The sequence below is a fragment of the Taudactylus pleione genome, unplaced genomic scaffold, assembly GCF_031769625.1.
Source record: "Taudactylus pleione unplaced genomic scaffold, aTauple2 ptg000006l, whole genome shotgun sequence".
NCBI classification, from domain to species: Eukaryota; Metazoa; Chordata; class Amphibia; order Anura; family Myobatrachidae; genus Taudactylus; species Taudactylus pleione.
Window position 1 is genome coordinate 790,050 of NW_028284409.1, and position 16,899 is coordinate 806,948.

Here is a 16,899-nt window from a genome sequence, read left to right on the forward strand (position 1 = left end):
GCCATATAAACATTTGATGTAAATGTACAGAAAGTAAGATACCATAACACTGAATAGATGTCGGAAACAAAAAACTACACTCGATGGTTGAGTGATGATCAAATGCATAAGAAATAAACCTATTAGACATCTTAATATGAAACTCAGCTTCCTGTAAATTCATCCTAATGGCAATCCCCTCTCTGTATATGAAGATGATTATAGTTATAATCAATTTTACCCCATGACTGTGATGACTCAAATGAAAGATAAAGAAGAGAGATATATTCATGGAACAGAAATTTCCACATAATATTCTCCCACAGAGCAGTGACATAAATATAAAGAAATAACAAAATCATTGCATACTGTTTCTTGCAATACATTACACCAATTCCAGATATACACCCAATGCTTAAATATACTATAGAGGAGATTTCATATTTTCTCATCATTTCTAGCATTTGCTGAGATTTTTCCTGCACATTTCTGTAAGGTCTTGGTGGTATAAAACTAGGCTGAATACATAGTGCTTTAATGAAAAACCTCACTGAAGTTTCTATGTACTTTGGATTTAATGAGAAATTAATATTATAGTCAGTTCTCTTTCTTTTGCAGAGGTTACACTTTCTTTATGATTTTCCATATTATTGAAATAGTTTATACAGTACAGTATTTCACCTAAACAATGCTGACATGAGGCTACCCATGAGTCTGAAAGGGCTGGAGATTCATATGGGTTGAGCCTGATGACACCATGCTGGGGTGTGTTTCAGTGGCTATTGGGGAATTTTTGGTTACTGGTTAATGTGTGAGCTAATTAAAGTGTACTGTATGAGGGATTAGATTTCAGGTTGCTTTATATTACACTTATCAACACTAATTTTATTGCCAATCATATTAGAGCGATTTTGGGGCAACTTTGTGGTGCTGATTCTGACTATAACATCAGTTTTGCTAGATTGACTATAAATATAATATAAAGGTACAAGGAAGAGAAACAAGAAAAACACAATAGGCAACTGGCAACTGACTGCTGGTTGGGTGGCCGATCTCTTATATACGGAGGGGGAACATTCTAGAATATTTGCATAGCTCACCTTATAGAATGTTGTGATATATTCCTATATGCATGCATTATGGCTAAGTTCCCTATTTCTTGAGATATCTCAAGAACTAGGGGAAAATTTATTAAGAAGCGTGTTTGGGCAAGATTAACTCGAATAGGTTCCCAAAAATACGTGTGAGTTTTCCCAGACCAAACTTGCAAATTTACCAAGAAGTGAATATAGCAAATCGTGTTTTTTGATGGAGAATGGATGTGTTTATAAAGCATGTGTGAGAATGGATGTGGTTATATAAAACACACAGGAGAATAGTTGTGTTTAGCAAACGCACAGGAGAATGGTTGTGTTTAGCAAACACACAGGCGAATGAATGCATCATCCTAGAAACATGTTCTGATTGAAGCAGTCACATCATGTACACACTGCCTAAGCATATATAAACACCACAAACAGCTCTACCTTTGAGAGTTTTGTTGGTTGCAGGTTGCAGAGGGAAAGTGAGTAATGTGCTTAGTTGTGTAGGAGAGTTTGTGGCTACTGGCATAGATTCTGGTTGGTATGTGTAAATTGTTTTGTGCTTATTTATTGTCTCGTCATATATCTGTTTGTCTAATTTTTCTATCTTTCTTGATTGAGTTTCTTGTGTGTGTGGTATGTGTGTGGGTAGTAGGAGAGAAGGTTTGTTTTAGTTTGTCTTTTTATTCTGTGTGTTTTACATTTGTATAGGGAGGGGGAAAGGAATATGTCCAGGGCAGAGGAGAGGCAGGGAGAGGGTGAGGTAGAGGAGGTCGCAACTCAAGAGGCCCTATAGAGCAGTACAGTTAACAGTGATGAGGCACCCAGGCAGAGGGGCAAGACCAAGATGGGGTGCAATGTGATTTTTTCTGTGGAGTAGAACATGGTCCTTGTGCTGGAGGTCATGAAATCCCACCATGTGCTGTTTGGATGAAAGGCTGCCAGCAGATTGACCCACTGCAAGAATGCCATATCACCCAGGACATTAGGCATGCCCGCAATGCTAAAAAAAAAATCTACCCTGACTGCATGCCACTGTGACTCCTGGCTAGGGAAGCAGATGCAGGTATCCATTAGTGGCTGAAATGCCGCCATTACCAGAGTTACTACAGGTACCGTGAGAATTTTTACTGAAATATCACATGGACTCTACCGGTCACAGATTGAAAACTACCTGTAGCCAGAAAGTGAAACACAGCCAGAAGCTTATGCAGGCCTGAGACAGAGAGGGAACTTACTGTATCAGGGTCTAGGTCCAGTTTGACTTGGTCATACAGATGGAATATATGTTGTTACAGTTCATCCGGAACATCTGTTTGACATTGCCAGCACCCAATGCGTTTAGGTTCAAACACATCCAAAAAAATGTGGCCTGAGCAGCCTTTGTGATATCTGCATTACCTCATTTGCTGCTTAGTTTCTTGCTCCTGGTTCCTTCTAGCCTGGTGGTAGTGCCTCTGAAATCCCAGCCACATGCAGTAAATACCAATGGTAGTATATTCTGCCATTTTTGCTTCACACAAGTCAATGCAGCTGAATTTGCTTCTTTAAAAAACATCATTATTGTTTTCCCACTAATTGCAACTTGAAGCGCCTGTGAACACAAGCAAACGCACCCAAACTCACGCACTCACTCAGGAGGTCGTCTATTTGAAAAGTCTATTTTGTTGAGAGTTTGGTAATTTCTCATTCGAGTTTCAGAACTCGATTCTTGATAAATTTATACAGTTATTGTCTCCCCCATAAAACCCCCTTTCTTCTTGTGCATCTGATAGTTGCACTGGTTTGCAGGTGATGGCTGTTGCCTCCTCCTTCATTTTCTCAAAACCTGTGATAGTTGTGTTAGCGGGCGATTGCAATGCAGGTGATATTAGCATTGCTATTTAATTGACCTAAGTACGCTCAGGTTCAGGCCTCCCCTTCTTACCACCCATGTTTTAGTATTTTTGGTCTCAATAAAATAAATAAAAATGTACTGCCATATTCTGTTATCAGTTTTGTTATTTTAGAGTTAAGAGTTAAGTTAATAAGGCTTATATTGTTTATATGTCAGAACATGGGCATAACTACCATTTGCAAGGGGTACAGCTGCTATGGGGCCCAGAGATTAGCAGGGGGGGGGGCATCTTCCTTGTCAAACTTAGATATGTTATATACATTTATCACCATTAGGTGGAACATAGGGGCCCTTACAAACTTTTGCAATGAGGCCTTCAAATACCTAGTTATGCCGCTGTGCCAGAAGCCAAACGCTATCATCAGCCATTAATGTGTTTATACACATACATTGCTCACTGAACACATGTATTTCTTAGGGAGCACAATTCCAGCAAATAATTTAATACAGGAAAGTTGGGTTTTGTATTTGAGAAGAGCTCTATTATTGAATTCTCTTGAAAATTACATAGTTACATTGTTAGAAAAGTAAAAAAAAGGATTCAATTCCATTGAAACAACCCTTTATGGATTCCAGGGACCATATTCATTTTGCCACAAGGTTACGTCAGAACCTCTTATTCTAACTCTCCATGGGAAATTAGGTTCACAAAAATGTAAAGAAGCAAGGTTTTACCTACTGTAATAACCGTGTTTACAAGCACTGGCATTTAGTACATGGTACTGATGGAACCTCACAGCTAAATTAATATGCTCCTAATAGTTTTGATTCAGAGAAGGCAAAACACTCTCCCCAGTGTGATTGATGCCAGTATATTATCTTAGAATGTGAGTAGGAATCCCTTCTAACTTCAAAAATGGTAATTTCATAAATTGGCTGAATCAGCCTTTCTGTGATGTCATCTACTTAATATAGCTACTGACAACATTTCTTATTTGAAAGGTATACTATCCCTTTTACATACTGTACTGTTTTGTTAGTGAATTTGCCATCATCACATCATGTTTTAAATAATTCTACACATCAACAACCTTTACAATAAAGATGTAATGATCTTGAGTCTGAATTTGTGTCTAGTGGTAGGAAGGTATAACACTAGAGAATAGTGCAATAAAGGATGGTCAACAGCAGCCGGGTCTGGTAGACAAAGAAGCAAATAAGGCAAAGAGTTCAGGCAGAGGCCTAGTTGAGGACAATCTGAGGTCAGTAGACGAATAATAGGATGCAGTTAAAGGAACTAGATTACTGGCAGAAGCACAATATTGTGGCAAGGAAGACAGGAACAAGCAAGGCTTATATAGGAAGTCAAGGGGTAGAGCTAGAACATGCTGGAACATCAGGATAACAGTTAAACTGATATTGAACACAGAGTGAAGGCAGGGAGCTGTCCAACAGCCACAATAGCTCAGTCAGCAGGCACCAGACGCCAGGCCATAACTAGGGATGTGCGAGCAGGCTATGTGGGTGGCACTGTCAGTGCTTCCCGGAGTGTCCTTTGGACATGCACACTGCAGCATCTACAGCCTCCAGGAGTGTTCTCAGGACGCTCGGGCAGTGCTGTACTTTCCATCACTGGCGGTCCTGCCCCCTTGGCGCAACATCATGAGCAATAAGGGGCAATAGGAAATTATAATTATTGGGTCTAAAACATAATAATAAATATGCCCCTTAGACCTTAAGTTCCAATGTGGCAATTATGTATAGAAATTATTAATATTCTCTGTAAAGAACTTCGTAAATTGGTTGTGCTATATATATATATATATATATATATATATAATAAACAATAATAATATTACACAATGCAGTACATTGGGGGGATCATAATACAAACAAATAGCATACAATGATATGTAACATAAGGTATAGATCACCCAGCACAAATAATTTTACAAACAAAGACAGATGTGTAGTTCAGCAGCAGCTGGAACGCTGCTTATTGCTCACCCTTGATCTAAGATTTATATAGACATTGCTCACTTAACAGAAAAGGTAGTGGGGTAACCGAGGCTGCTATTGGTGATACATATACAGTACTAGTTAGCAGTTCCTCAACATGATGGGACATTGTCCTGCCCATGAAAAGTCCCGTTTGAGCACTCAGTTCTGCTAGCCAGCTAGGGAGGCTTCGAGTAGAAATGTCAGCATTGGTGGCTGTGTGTGTGCAAACAGATCAACAATTGAATTGCTCTGTCAGGTGCCATCTAGTGCCAGCTGGCGCACAACACACTTGAATTTCCCTCATAGAGGTGTGGAGCAGCGTTAGCCTTTTTAAATTTATATATATGGACAAAGACACTCCGCTTTTTCCTAGCTACTGACAGCCTTTGTATATTATATCCACATGACTATTTTTAGGAAAGAGTATTAATAAGTGCCATTCTGCCAATGTAATTAAAATTCTTAAATGTCTGATAGTGACACATAATAAAGTACAGTACTAATGATTTATCCAGACATAATGCTGCTTGGCAGACCATCTTTTAGGAAAGAAAAGGTACATGTTACAGTTAATAAAGTTGTCCTAATATGCTTGTAGACAAGATTAAAGTAAAGAGTTGCACTGTTCCTGGTATGCACAAGCCTGAAATCATGTTAAGACTGTGCAGAGCAGAGTATTTGTAAAGGGACAGTTCCAACAGTTTTATTTGGTACCTTTTCTCCTGTTTCACAGTGTAAGCTACAAAATTTTGACAATGAGGTACTAAAATATTGACATAGCAATATAATAGTTATAGGGTTCCAATGTGCCACTTACTGATTAAAGGTTAACCATTACCTTTCCAGAAAAGGGTGCCTGCGAACATCACAAGAGCATTACTATGTACTGGTCTCACAGCTCAGATAAGCCACTAATCCATGATTAGTAGATAAGGCTGTTTAGAAGACATCACCTACCAGTTATCATTACACAGACATGTTATTACTTGTCAGCAGGGCTTCAACCTCCTGCAAACTGGAGTCTTCTGTTTTTTTAATTTGTTTTTTAATCCTACTTTTTTCATAATTATTGTGCAGTAGTTTCCCAATATGTAGGTTTATCAATGATTTTAGTAGCTGCTTATTTTATAATGTCTTCAACATATAGTGGTATTAACTGCTTTACATAAGTTCATGCTAAGCATTTTCTTTCTTGATTGTGTACAGTATCTTCTTACAGTGTCTCTTGTATTGGTACTGGTATGTTAGCGGTCTTCTACAGTTTTAAAATAATCTGCTATTAATATTTTTTTTCACACATTATACACTTACCGTGAAGCTTCAACTCTGTACCAACTTTGGTCATTGATATTTAGATCAGGATATTCAACCCGTCCAACTCCTGATCCTACATCCCACAAAAAGTTCACTTTTCCTTTTCTCATCTCTATTGCTAGGAAGTCAGTCTAGAAAGCATGAAAGTATAAAAATTACTGCATGTCTCAGAATGACATTCAGACACAACTTGACAAATATGAGGCACTGATTGTTATTTATGTGAGTATCTAGTGAAAATTAGAATAAACTTCTTCTTCTACATAAATTGGGTGTAGTTCTTGCATTGATTTTCTCAAGCTATATATATATATATATATATTTATATATATATATCATACTTGCTTACTCTCCCAGGACTGTCAGGAGCCGCCTGAAAATTGGGTGCCGCTCTCGACATCTAGCAAGACTAGGCAAGTCCCCCAGAATGGCTGCCGGCACCCTGCAAACCACCGTGCCAGCCACAAAAGTGGGTGGTCTGGGGGTGTGATGATGCGATTCGCACTGAATTGCATCATCGTAGCCCCTCCCCTTGCCTTATAATGCCAGTAATATTGGCATTATAAAGCGGGGGCGGCGCCACTATGACACCCCTGCTCCGCCTACCTGAACCACCCCACCCTCCCTGCTGGATAGATCTGCCAGCCCCCTCCAGGATCCCCTGCAGAAATGTCAGCAAGTATGATATATACCTACACCTATATTATAATTCTGTAAGGTCTGTCCGTTTTCCTACATACATGTGCCGGCTGCCAATGCTAGGGAGACGGGACAGACCTAGCCATGGAGGATGACCCGCCAGGCTGCCTGAATGGAGTAAGTATGGCTGGTGGTGGGATGGAGCAAGTGAGGAGGAGTGGTGGTGGTGGGGCAGAGCAGCAGAGAGGAAGCAGACCAGACAGAGTGGATGGCATAATGGAGTATGGGGAGAGGAGGAGTGAAGGCTGAGGTGCTGTGTCCCTTTGGAGCTTGGTACATAGGTCCAGACTGCAGTCACCATTGAGAATAATGAAAACTGAGGTATGCAGCATTAAGTATCCTTTTACATTGTATATCTGTGATAACTCCTGCACTAGGTAGTCTGTTGCTACGATACTTAAGCCCCTTTTTTACTTACATCATGCAGAAACTGAAGTTTGATACATTTGCCTCTTAAAGTAATCCTGTAGAAGCTCAGCAGTCCTTCTTACCAGTGCACATGTATAGCTGTCTCAGTTATTTACAGCTGTGCATCTTATCTCTAACTAGGTATTCTTATATTACTGGCTAAACTGAAATAGCTAATCCAATCATTAACCTCAATGCACTATTACACAGAACATCTCCATTGAATACAATTCTCTCAAAATCAGAGTGAACCACCCTCCATCCCATCTCCCTAGAATTGCCTCTTCCCACCTCCATTAACCCACAGCCAGAAATCACCTTATACCTGTAACCCTTCTAGCATCATCAATCTCGCCCTCTCTTAACTTTTCTTGTGCCCTCTGGAATGCCAGGTCAGTTTGCAACAAATGAACCTCTATCTACGACCAACACATTTACCATACTTGGCATCACCAATTAATGCACCAGACATGACGTCCAGCAGCCCCAATTTATACAGCTTCTGACAAGCTATTATGTGTCTGTGTCGAGATCTCACTCAGGGCCTGATTCAGCAAGGAATGCACGTTAGCAAACGCACGCAGCCAGCCGCTGCAAGAATATGCTAATCAATGCATATGGACAGAGACCGTAGCACAAGAAGCAGCCACCCAGCAAAACAAAGCCACCCACCTATGCCGTGATTGACAGCGTAAACATCGGGAACATCGAGTTCCATCGAAACTGTGTGTAAGCTATGGGTAGACCTGACCCTGGCGCAGGACTTGAGAGATTCCTGCACACAGAGAGGCACCCAGCTGAGTGCACCACCAAAATTATTTTATGCACACCCCTGTAACGGCGTGCGAACGCACAGGCACACCTGCGTTCGGCCGACCACCCCCCTGTCACCACCCACAAACGGCACTTCCTGTCAATCAACATCAAAGGTTTCTGTGGGTTCCCTGAATACTCTGAGAGAGCCCTTACTGTACTCAGCAACCTGTTCACGCACAATGCGATGCATATGCATGCGCAAATCGCAAACATTGGCTCGCATCGTGCATTCTCTCACTTGCGTTGCTTGCTTATTCAGGCCCTCAGTCGTATTTAAGAGAACACTTCATTACTATACTTGGCCTATGCTTACTAGCCCCTTCCCTCCCTGTTCAACCTCGCTAAGCGGAAGGAATCACAAGTATAATATGTGTCATCTCAATGTCTTTTTTTTTTATATGATTTTAGAATGATATTGTTTTCCATTCAGTTACAGAGTGCAGCAGGGCCGGATTAACAATGGGGTGGGTGGAGCTACAGCTCCAGACCACCCCATGAAAATAGGCCCACAAGACCTACGTACAGGCTGTGCTGACAGAAAAAAAAAAAAAGTTTTTCCTGTCACCACCACAGCATTCCGACTCCCCGTCCATTCTGCTGCCAGAATCATCATCTCCCATTCCACCCCCGAAGCCCCGCATACCATCGGGCCTGCTCGTAGCTCCACCACCAGATAGTCTGAAACTCCGCCCCCAGGCTGGCTGGCAGTTTATTCTGAGGTGCACTAAGTTCCGCCCACAAATTGCGTTAAGCCCCGTCTCCTTATGCTGTATACTCCGGGATGCCCAAGCTCTGCCTGCTCCTGTGTCTTATAAAGCCCCGCCCATTGACCCCTTACCCCTCCTTAGCAAATGAGCGGGGATACTGCAGCCAGACACTAGCAGTCAGAAACTCATGAAAGTATACATAACCAGAGGTGAGTGTAATGTCTGTGTGTATATCTATCTATCTATCTATCTATCTATCTATCTATCTATCTATCTATCTATCTATCTATCTATCTATCTATCTATCTATCTATATATTATGTGTATATAACATATGTATGTAAATATGTATGTGTATATATGTACTGCATATATTTATGTGTGGATATAATATGTATGTGTGAGTATGTATGTAAATATGTGTGTATGTGTATATATATATATATATATATATGTGTGTGTGTATACTATGTGTGTGTGTGTATATACACACAGGAATCGGTATGATATACCGCCGGATGGGATGTGTATATGTAAATATGTGTATATATATATATATATATATATATATATATGTGTGTGTGTGTGTGTGTGTATATATATATATATATATATAAATCGGTATGATTTACCGCCGGACGGGATGCCGCTGGTCAGAAGACAGACATCGGCATCCCAATCTTCAAAATCCCGACAGGGACCAGTAAGTATCCTAACCCGCCCCCTCTCCCCCGCTAACTCTTCCCCCGGTGGTGCATAACCCTAACCTACCCCCAGTGGTGCCAAACCGTAACCCTACCTGTGACGCTTAAACCTCACCCTCACCCCCCCCCACAGCTAAGTGCTAACCAACCCCGCTATACTCACATTCAGCATCCTGGCTGACGGGATTCCGGCGTTGGGATGTCACCTCCTGTCGGTATTCCGGCGCCAGTCATGGCATTCCGGTAACTGGGTAGTGGCATTCCGGTGTCCAGGGACATCTTCAGCTGGGATGCTGCACGTCAGGATTATAACTACATCCCACTGGATTAAAGTGTATTGGGGCCGGAGAAAGTTGGTTTATGAAGGACCCCTAAGATTACCCCCCCTCCATTGTGCTCACCAACCCATCCCTTCTGCTGTCTGTCCAGTTTGCACTGTGCTGTGTAGTTTTCCATCACATGCTGCTCCTCTGAGCCCCAGCTGTACTGCACGGTCGTGCTGTATGTGTGTGCATCCGATTGGATCCTTCCCAAGGGGGAGCGTACCAATAAGAAGCCCATAGGCTTCTATTGGGTAACGCCACCTGAAGATGGCATTACCTATCGAGCTTTGTACATATAGGGAATGCGGTAAAACCCCAAAAAACTGAATTTTCATGGTTTTACCACATTTTCCCCATTAGTACATCCTGCCCTACCTGTTCTATTAGCATTATCTCAGGATGGCAGTAACAGATTACATTTAAATTAAAAAAAATATATTTTTTATATGTTTTTTTTTACATTTTAAATACTATTTTATTTTAAACTTTATTTTTTTTAATTAACAAAATGTAAAGCCCAACCCTACTCATGCATGCACAGCTGCAGAGCAGTAAGGTAGCCCTTACTGCCCTAGTCCAGTATTATCATTGCAGATATTTTTTTTTTTTAAAAGGAACAGCTAAAGAAGGCATTTTATTTATTAATTTATGGTAGTGACTAAGGATGTGGGATGAATACTTATAGAAATATGACAATGTACAGTGAACAATTTAGATTTTTTTTCTTTTTCAATTGCAACTATTCTAAAGGTGCATACACACGGGACGAATTTCACCCTGAACGAAATCGTCCTGTGTGTCCCCGGCAGGGGTGTGCTCTAGAAAGATTTTGTTCAGTGCCGGGCTCCCTCCCTCATCCCTGAACATGTTCAACCTGACAATATCGTCAGCTTGGACAGGAGGTTCGGTCGATGAACGGCAACTACCAACTACAAACGGGAGCGCATTGGTAGTTGCCATCCATCGTTTTGGGGCTGAAACTGGTCGATTTTTTGGACGACTGAACGATAACGAAATCGTTATCGATGAGTCATCCAAAAAATCGATCCGTGTGTACGCACCTTAACACTTAATGAAAGACAGAGAATAGAGTTCATACCATTTCACACAGAAAGCAACTTTTTCTCGTAATTGCTCCACTATAGCCACACCCATGACACAGGCAACAGCCCCTGTGCAGACCACACCCACACCACACAGGTCATGCCCCCACATTACTAGTTACACCACTGCAGCGACTGGCACACCCCCTGCAGCGGCATGCAATAGGCACTTTCATAAATTTCAGCTCCAGGCCCATGTGGACATTAATCTGGCACTGGAGTGCAGCATATATTTTGTTACAGGTTGAGTCTCCCATATCCAAATACGGAATATTCCAAAATACAGAATATTTTTAGCATGACTGAGATAGTGACACCTTTGCTTTCTGATGGTTCCAATGTACACAAACATTGTTTAAGGCACAAAATTATTACAAATATAGTATAAAATAACCTTCAGGCTGTGTGTATAAGGTGTGTATGAAACATAAATGAATTTCATGTACACAAACTTTATTTTGATGCACAAAGTTATTAAAACTATTGTATAAAATTACCCGCAGGCTGTGTGTATAAGGTGTATATAACACATAAATGCATTCTGCATATGTGCAGTATGGGTCCGACTCGTGTGCTGATTCCCGACAATCGGGAGTCTGCAATCAGCAGCGCGGCTGAATCAGACCCTTAGGCTGCTGAATCGATTATTATTATTTTTTTGCATGCTTTTATAACATTTTAAAGCCAATTACAAACGTAAGGGTACATTTACTAGAGGTTGATCTTAATCGATTTGAAATTGATGAAAATCAATCAACATCGATGTTGTGTTTCTGGGGCTAAAACACACATTTACAAACAGACATTTTTTTATTTGGTCTCTTAAGTATTAGTAAATGTGTGACTTAGCCCCAGAAACACAACTCAGATGTTGATCAATTTAGATTAATTAAAATCTTTAGTAAATATACCCCTAGTAGTAAACAATGGAGAAATATATCATAGAAAGTAATAGATGTACTAAGTCTTTCAGAGAGAAAAAGTGGACGAAGATAAAGTAGCAACCAATCAGCTCCTCACTGTTCCTTTATAGGCTGTTTAATTGACAGTTAGGAGCTGATAGGGTGTTGCTTTATCTCTCTCCACTTTATCTCTCTCCAAGGCTTAGTACATATACCCCAAAGCCTGTAAAATGACTGGAGCTGATTGGTTGGTACTTTATCTCTCTCCACTATATCTCTCTCCAAGACTTAGCACATCTCCCCCATAGTCAAACATGAAACCCTATACATGAAACGTTCGACAAAAGGGATGTAGTCGGAATTTCGGCGGTTAGGATGCCGGCGGTCAGAGTTCCAGCACCTGAATCCCTACAGCAGTTGGAATCCCAGCTCCAGAATCCCAACCACTGACATCCCGATGGTAATTATAAGGGTTAGAAATAGGTTTAGGATTTAAGGTTAGGCACTAGGGGGAGGGTTATAGGGTTAGGCTGCGGGAGGGGAGGGAGTGTTAGGCATAGGCTGTGGGAAGGTGGGTTAGGGTTAGAGGGAGGTTCAGGGTAAGGGTTATCAATCCTGTGGCGGCTCCAGAGGTGGGGCTGTAGCACAGTCCAAAATTCAAATAGGGGAGCTGCACCAACTGCCATTTCAAACGCTGCCAAACATTGCTGGCCAGGACTCACTGGCAGTTGGTGTGACTCCCCTATCTGAATTGTTCACTGCGCTGGAGCCACCACATGGCTAGAACTAAAGAGAAAGTTGCAGCTTTAAATAAATACTTACAAATTTGTTGCTTCCAAGGTAAAACAGTAGATTGTCGGGGGTCTCTGTTTTCACATTTAGGATAATTGTGTTGTACCTGCCTTTCTTAATATCAGGCTTATATGTACGAATGCAGTCACCTCCAGATGACACTGAAACTTTAATCTGCAATTACACACAAGGACACAAGCATTACAAAATAAGTCACCAGTGTGAGGTCTTAATATAACACATTGTGTGTCTTATTTAGTGCAACTTTGACAAACTAAATGTTAATTGTTGCTCACACATCTTGTCTGAGTCTTTGTCTGAGTCTCTGTCAGCTGAAAGCATATTGATCAAAGTACAATAGTTTGTTCTCTGCATTTTTTTTATAATTATTGATAATTAGGTGTTTCTCCTTTATGCCAGTTAATATATTCAGATACCTGGGAGGTGTATGGATGTAGCACTTGACAGATAGACTATGCAGTAAATGTGCAGTTCTGAGACATTTAAGTTTATAGTGTGTGAGACAAACTTCTGTGGAATCAAATCCCACCTCACCCCAACTTTGGAAGAACTAACTTCTGCAAGTGTTGCAATACTTCTTGAACCACAAAGACAGAAACAGTTGGTATAATATCAGCTATACCCAATCAGTATATGTGTTAAAAAGTGACACAGCACATTTCAGTTTCAACTGTTTCTATTGTGAAAACTGATGAAGAAGCTATTACAGCACGATGTGGATAAATTCTCCTAAACTGCAAGGAGTCATTAACATGGAACCTCCGTGTCTCTGCTATATGTTTGAGAGAGATAAGCTTTTAAGTGAAAGTAACTTTAATGTCTGCAGGAGGCATGTTGGTGGACTTGCAGGTAATAATAACTATAATTGTGAAAGATAGACCCTGGTTCCATTAATTTGACTGCGTTCCATTTTACACCATTATATTCTGAGAGATTTCCCCAGCAGGGCTTTATACTTTACGGAAGCATTTTAAATAGGACAGCGGGGCTTTGTGTATAATAGGAACAAAAGCAATTCATTTAGGTATTAGCATAATTCACATGTTGGGATTTGACCAAATATAGAATCCAACTGCAAATGATTTTGCAGACTTGCAACTGTACCTAACCATAATATAAATTTCATGAAAATGGTTTCAGACCTGCAGCCTTTTGATTTGAGCAATACATATAACAGTCCTTTGAATATAGCCAATCAGCTAAAATAAAAATGACCCTGCAGAGTGTGGGCATAGACAGTCTGAGAGATTGATCTTGGGACATGTAGCTGTCTTATTGTAAATGTTACAATTAATAACTGTAAGTACTAAGGGGTAAATTTATTAAGCAGTGGATTGTGGGCCTGATTCAGCAAGGATCGGTATTGCAATCATGTACGCAGAACGCAGACAGGCAATTATTGCACTCTGAACATGCATATGCATCGCAGTGTGCGCGCTCAAATGCTTTACTGTGATAGCACTGCAATCACGCAGAGCACTTGTGAAGTGACTGACAGGAAGAGATCGTTTGGGAGTGGTGACGGGGGAGTGGTTGGTGAAATGCAGGCGTGCCAGTGCGTTTTAATGCTGTTACAGAGGCGTGCATAAATTAGCCCCCTTCGATGGCCTATGCAGCTTGAGTGCTCACTGCATACAGGAAAGTTATCAATTTATAAGTGAGGTCTGACCTGCCGTAATGGTACGAGATCCTTGCTGAATCAGGCCCTGTGTGTTCAACTACGACATGTAAAACAAAAATCATGATAAAAGCTTTTAACATGATTACCAATTTACATTTTGGGTTTAAGCATGCCAAGAAGTGGAGGTTTGCAAATGCCACCACACTGTAAATTCACCCCTAATTTCCACTTCGTCTATGAAGAGAAAGATATAAGCATTAAGGTGAATTATTATAAAATTCCAAATTCCTAAGTTCACCCAAAACTGTATGATTGAGATGTTTATATAATACTTGAGGTGAACTATCAAGAAACAATCTCATAAAGTACATACAATAATAATATTTGATTATTAGATTAAGTTTATCTGAAATGTAAATGTGGGTATGTTAGTCTAAATAAATGTGGTACATGTAAAAATGTAGCACATTTTACTTCATGGGTGTAAATCAATTGGAATGGTTGGCATAGCAAATTAAAACTAAAAGGACTGATAGATAGGAAACATATGTTCAAAGCTAGTCAGAATAATTATAGTATCAAATAAATTGGAAAAATAAGAGAAATAAAACTCTCCTAAGGTTATTTGCAGCCTACATATGTACCGTAAGAGGCAAGGATATAAATAACTGGAAATAATATAATTTACAGGGACTGGATGACATTATAAACCATGAGAAATGAGGCTCCGCTACTTCAGTCAGAGTAAAGTGCCCTTGAGATAAAAATTATTTTAGAATAATTTCTTTCATGAGTCATTTATGATTCATTATATTAATAAGTAATTAACACTTTAGTTACCAGAAGGTTATGCTCTTTTAGATAGTTATATATTTTTTTATGGTTTACAACAGTTCCCAGTATGGCCTGGCTGCCAAGGCAAGCTGGTATTTGGAGGATCACAAATTTTACAGTAGCTTGCCATGGGCCAGATGGGACCTGTAGTTCATTACATAAAAAATGTGTGAGGCCCCCCCCACCACACACACTTTCTGTCCAGCACTGGCACCTAAATTAGGGGGAAAAACGAATGTGGGGTCAAACTACAGGTCCAAGCTGGCACTTGTGGTTCTCCAAAAGCCACAGGCACTGACAGCCAGGCCATACTGGGACTTGTAACTCGCCAAAGACAAATAGCTTTTTATTTAATTTTAACCTTTTATTAACCACGTACCCGTGGTAACTCAGCCGGCCAAGTTAACCAAGGTTATGGGTGAGGACAATGTAAAAAAATGAAGACTGCAGGTGTACTTTAGGGTTCAGTCTTCAACCCGGGCAACTCTGGGTATCACAGCTAGTTATCTATAAACAGGTATTTCCCACATCCACATACACTGGTATCCAGAAGCGGTTTTCTTTTTCTCTTAGTAAACAGTAGGTACAGTATTCTGTATAGGACATATTTTACAAGTATAAATCTACACTGACTGATTACATACTGTCTATCTACACCTACAATATGTTTACCAGTGATGCATGTAGTTGCCAATTAATACTTATTATATTGCTACAGTATATCACATAAAAAACAACTCAGTAGGTAGAGTACAGCACAAGTGACTTACTGAATTGGCTTGCTTCCGTGCTTGGTTTATCAGCTCTTTGATCTGCGAGATGTTTTTACCCAGGTTGTCCTGTAGCTCTTTGATAGGTTTAAGTTTATCCAGTAACCGATCAGCTTCTTTTTCAAGATGCTTAACTTTGTCATCTGCATCTGTAACTTTAGCACATGACAACAAAACCTTCAGTACATAAAAAAAGTAAATTTAGAATTTATTTTACCAAGTTACTATAAGGTAAAAGATGATACTTCTTGCCTTGTACCCATTAGTGTGAATTTTTTTGTTTTTCTTACCTATTTAAAGTGATTACAATAGACATAAATGTAGATGACCATACCCATTGTCTCCAATGTTGCCATTCTTACTGGAATTCCTCTTTGTAGTTGGAAGTGTTATGGTGACTTAACTTTAGATTAGACTATAACATATATACAAAATATATACACATATATATATATATATATATATATATACACAGTCAGGTCCATAAATATTGGGACGTTGACAGAATTTTCAGATTTTGGCCTCTATTCACAATCACAATGGTTTTGAAAAAAAACAAACGAGATGTGCTTTAACTGCAGACTTTCAGATTTAATTTGAGGGTAATTACATCCAAATCGGGTGAACGGTGTAGGAATTACAACGGTTTCAATATGTGCCTCCCACTTTTTAAGGGGCCAAAAGTAATGGGACTATCAACTCAAAAGCTATTTCATGGACAGGTGTGGGCTATTCCCTCATTATTTCATTATCAATTAAGCAGGTAAAAGGTCTGGAGTTGATTCTAGGTGTGACATTTGCATTTGGAATCAGTTGATGTCGACTCTCAATATGAGATCCAAAGAGCTGTCACTATCAATGAAGCAAGCCATCATTAGGCTGAAAAATCAAAACAAACCCATCAGAGAAATAGCAAAAACATTAGGTGTGGCCAAATCAACTGTTTGAAACATTTTTAAAAAGAAAGAACGCACCAGAGAGCTCAG

At 40.1% G+C, this 16,899-nt stretch overlaps 1 protein-coding gene across 1 annotated transcript in view; it reads right to left on the bottom strand.

Moving 5' to 3' along the window:
- LAMA2 (laminin subunit alpha 2) overlaps nucleotides 1-16,899 on the bottom strand; it is a 901,593-nt gene that overhangs the window by 99,467 nt on the left and 785,227 nt on the right. Inside the window, exons 45-47 of the mRNA XM_088452064.1 lie at nucleotides 15,914-16,068; nucleotides 12,698-12,841; nucleotides 6,211-6,344 (exon numbers count right to left, since the gene is read on the bottom strand). Of these exons, the coding sequence (XP_088308190.1) occupies nucleotides 6,211-6,344; nucleotides 12,698-12,841; nucleotides 15,914-16,068 (433 nt within the window). The remainder of the gene's footprint in view (nucleotides 1-6,210; nucleotides 6,345-12,697; nucleotides 12,842-15,913; nucleotides 16,069-16,899) is intronic.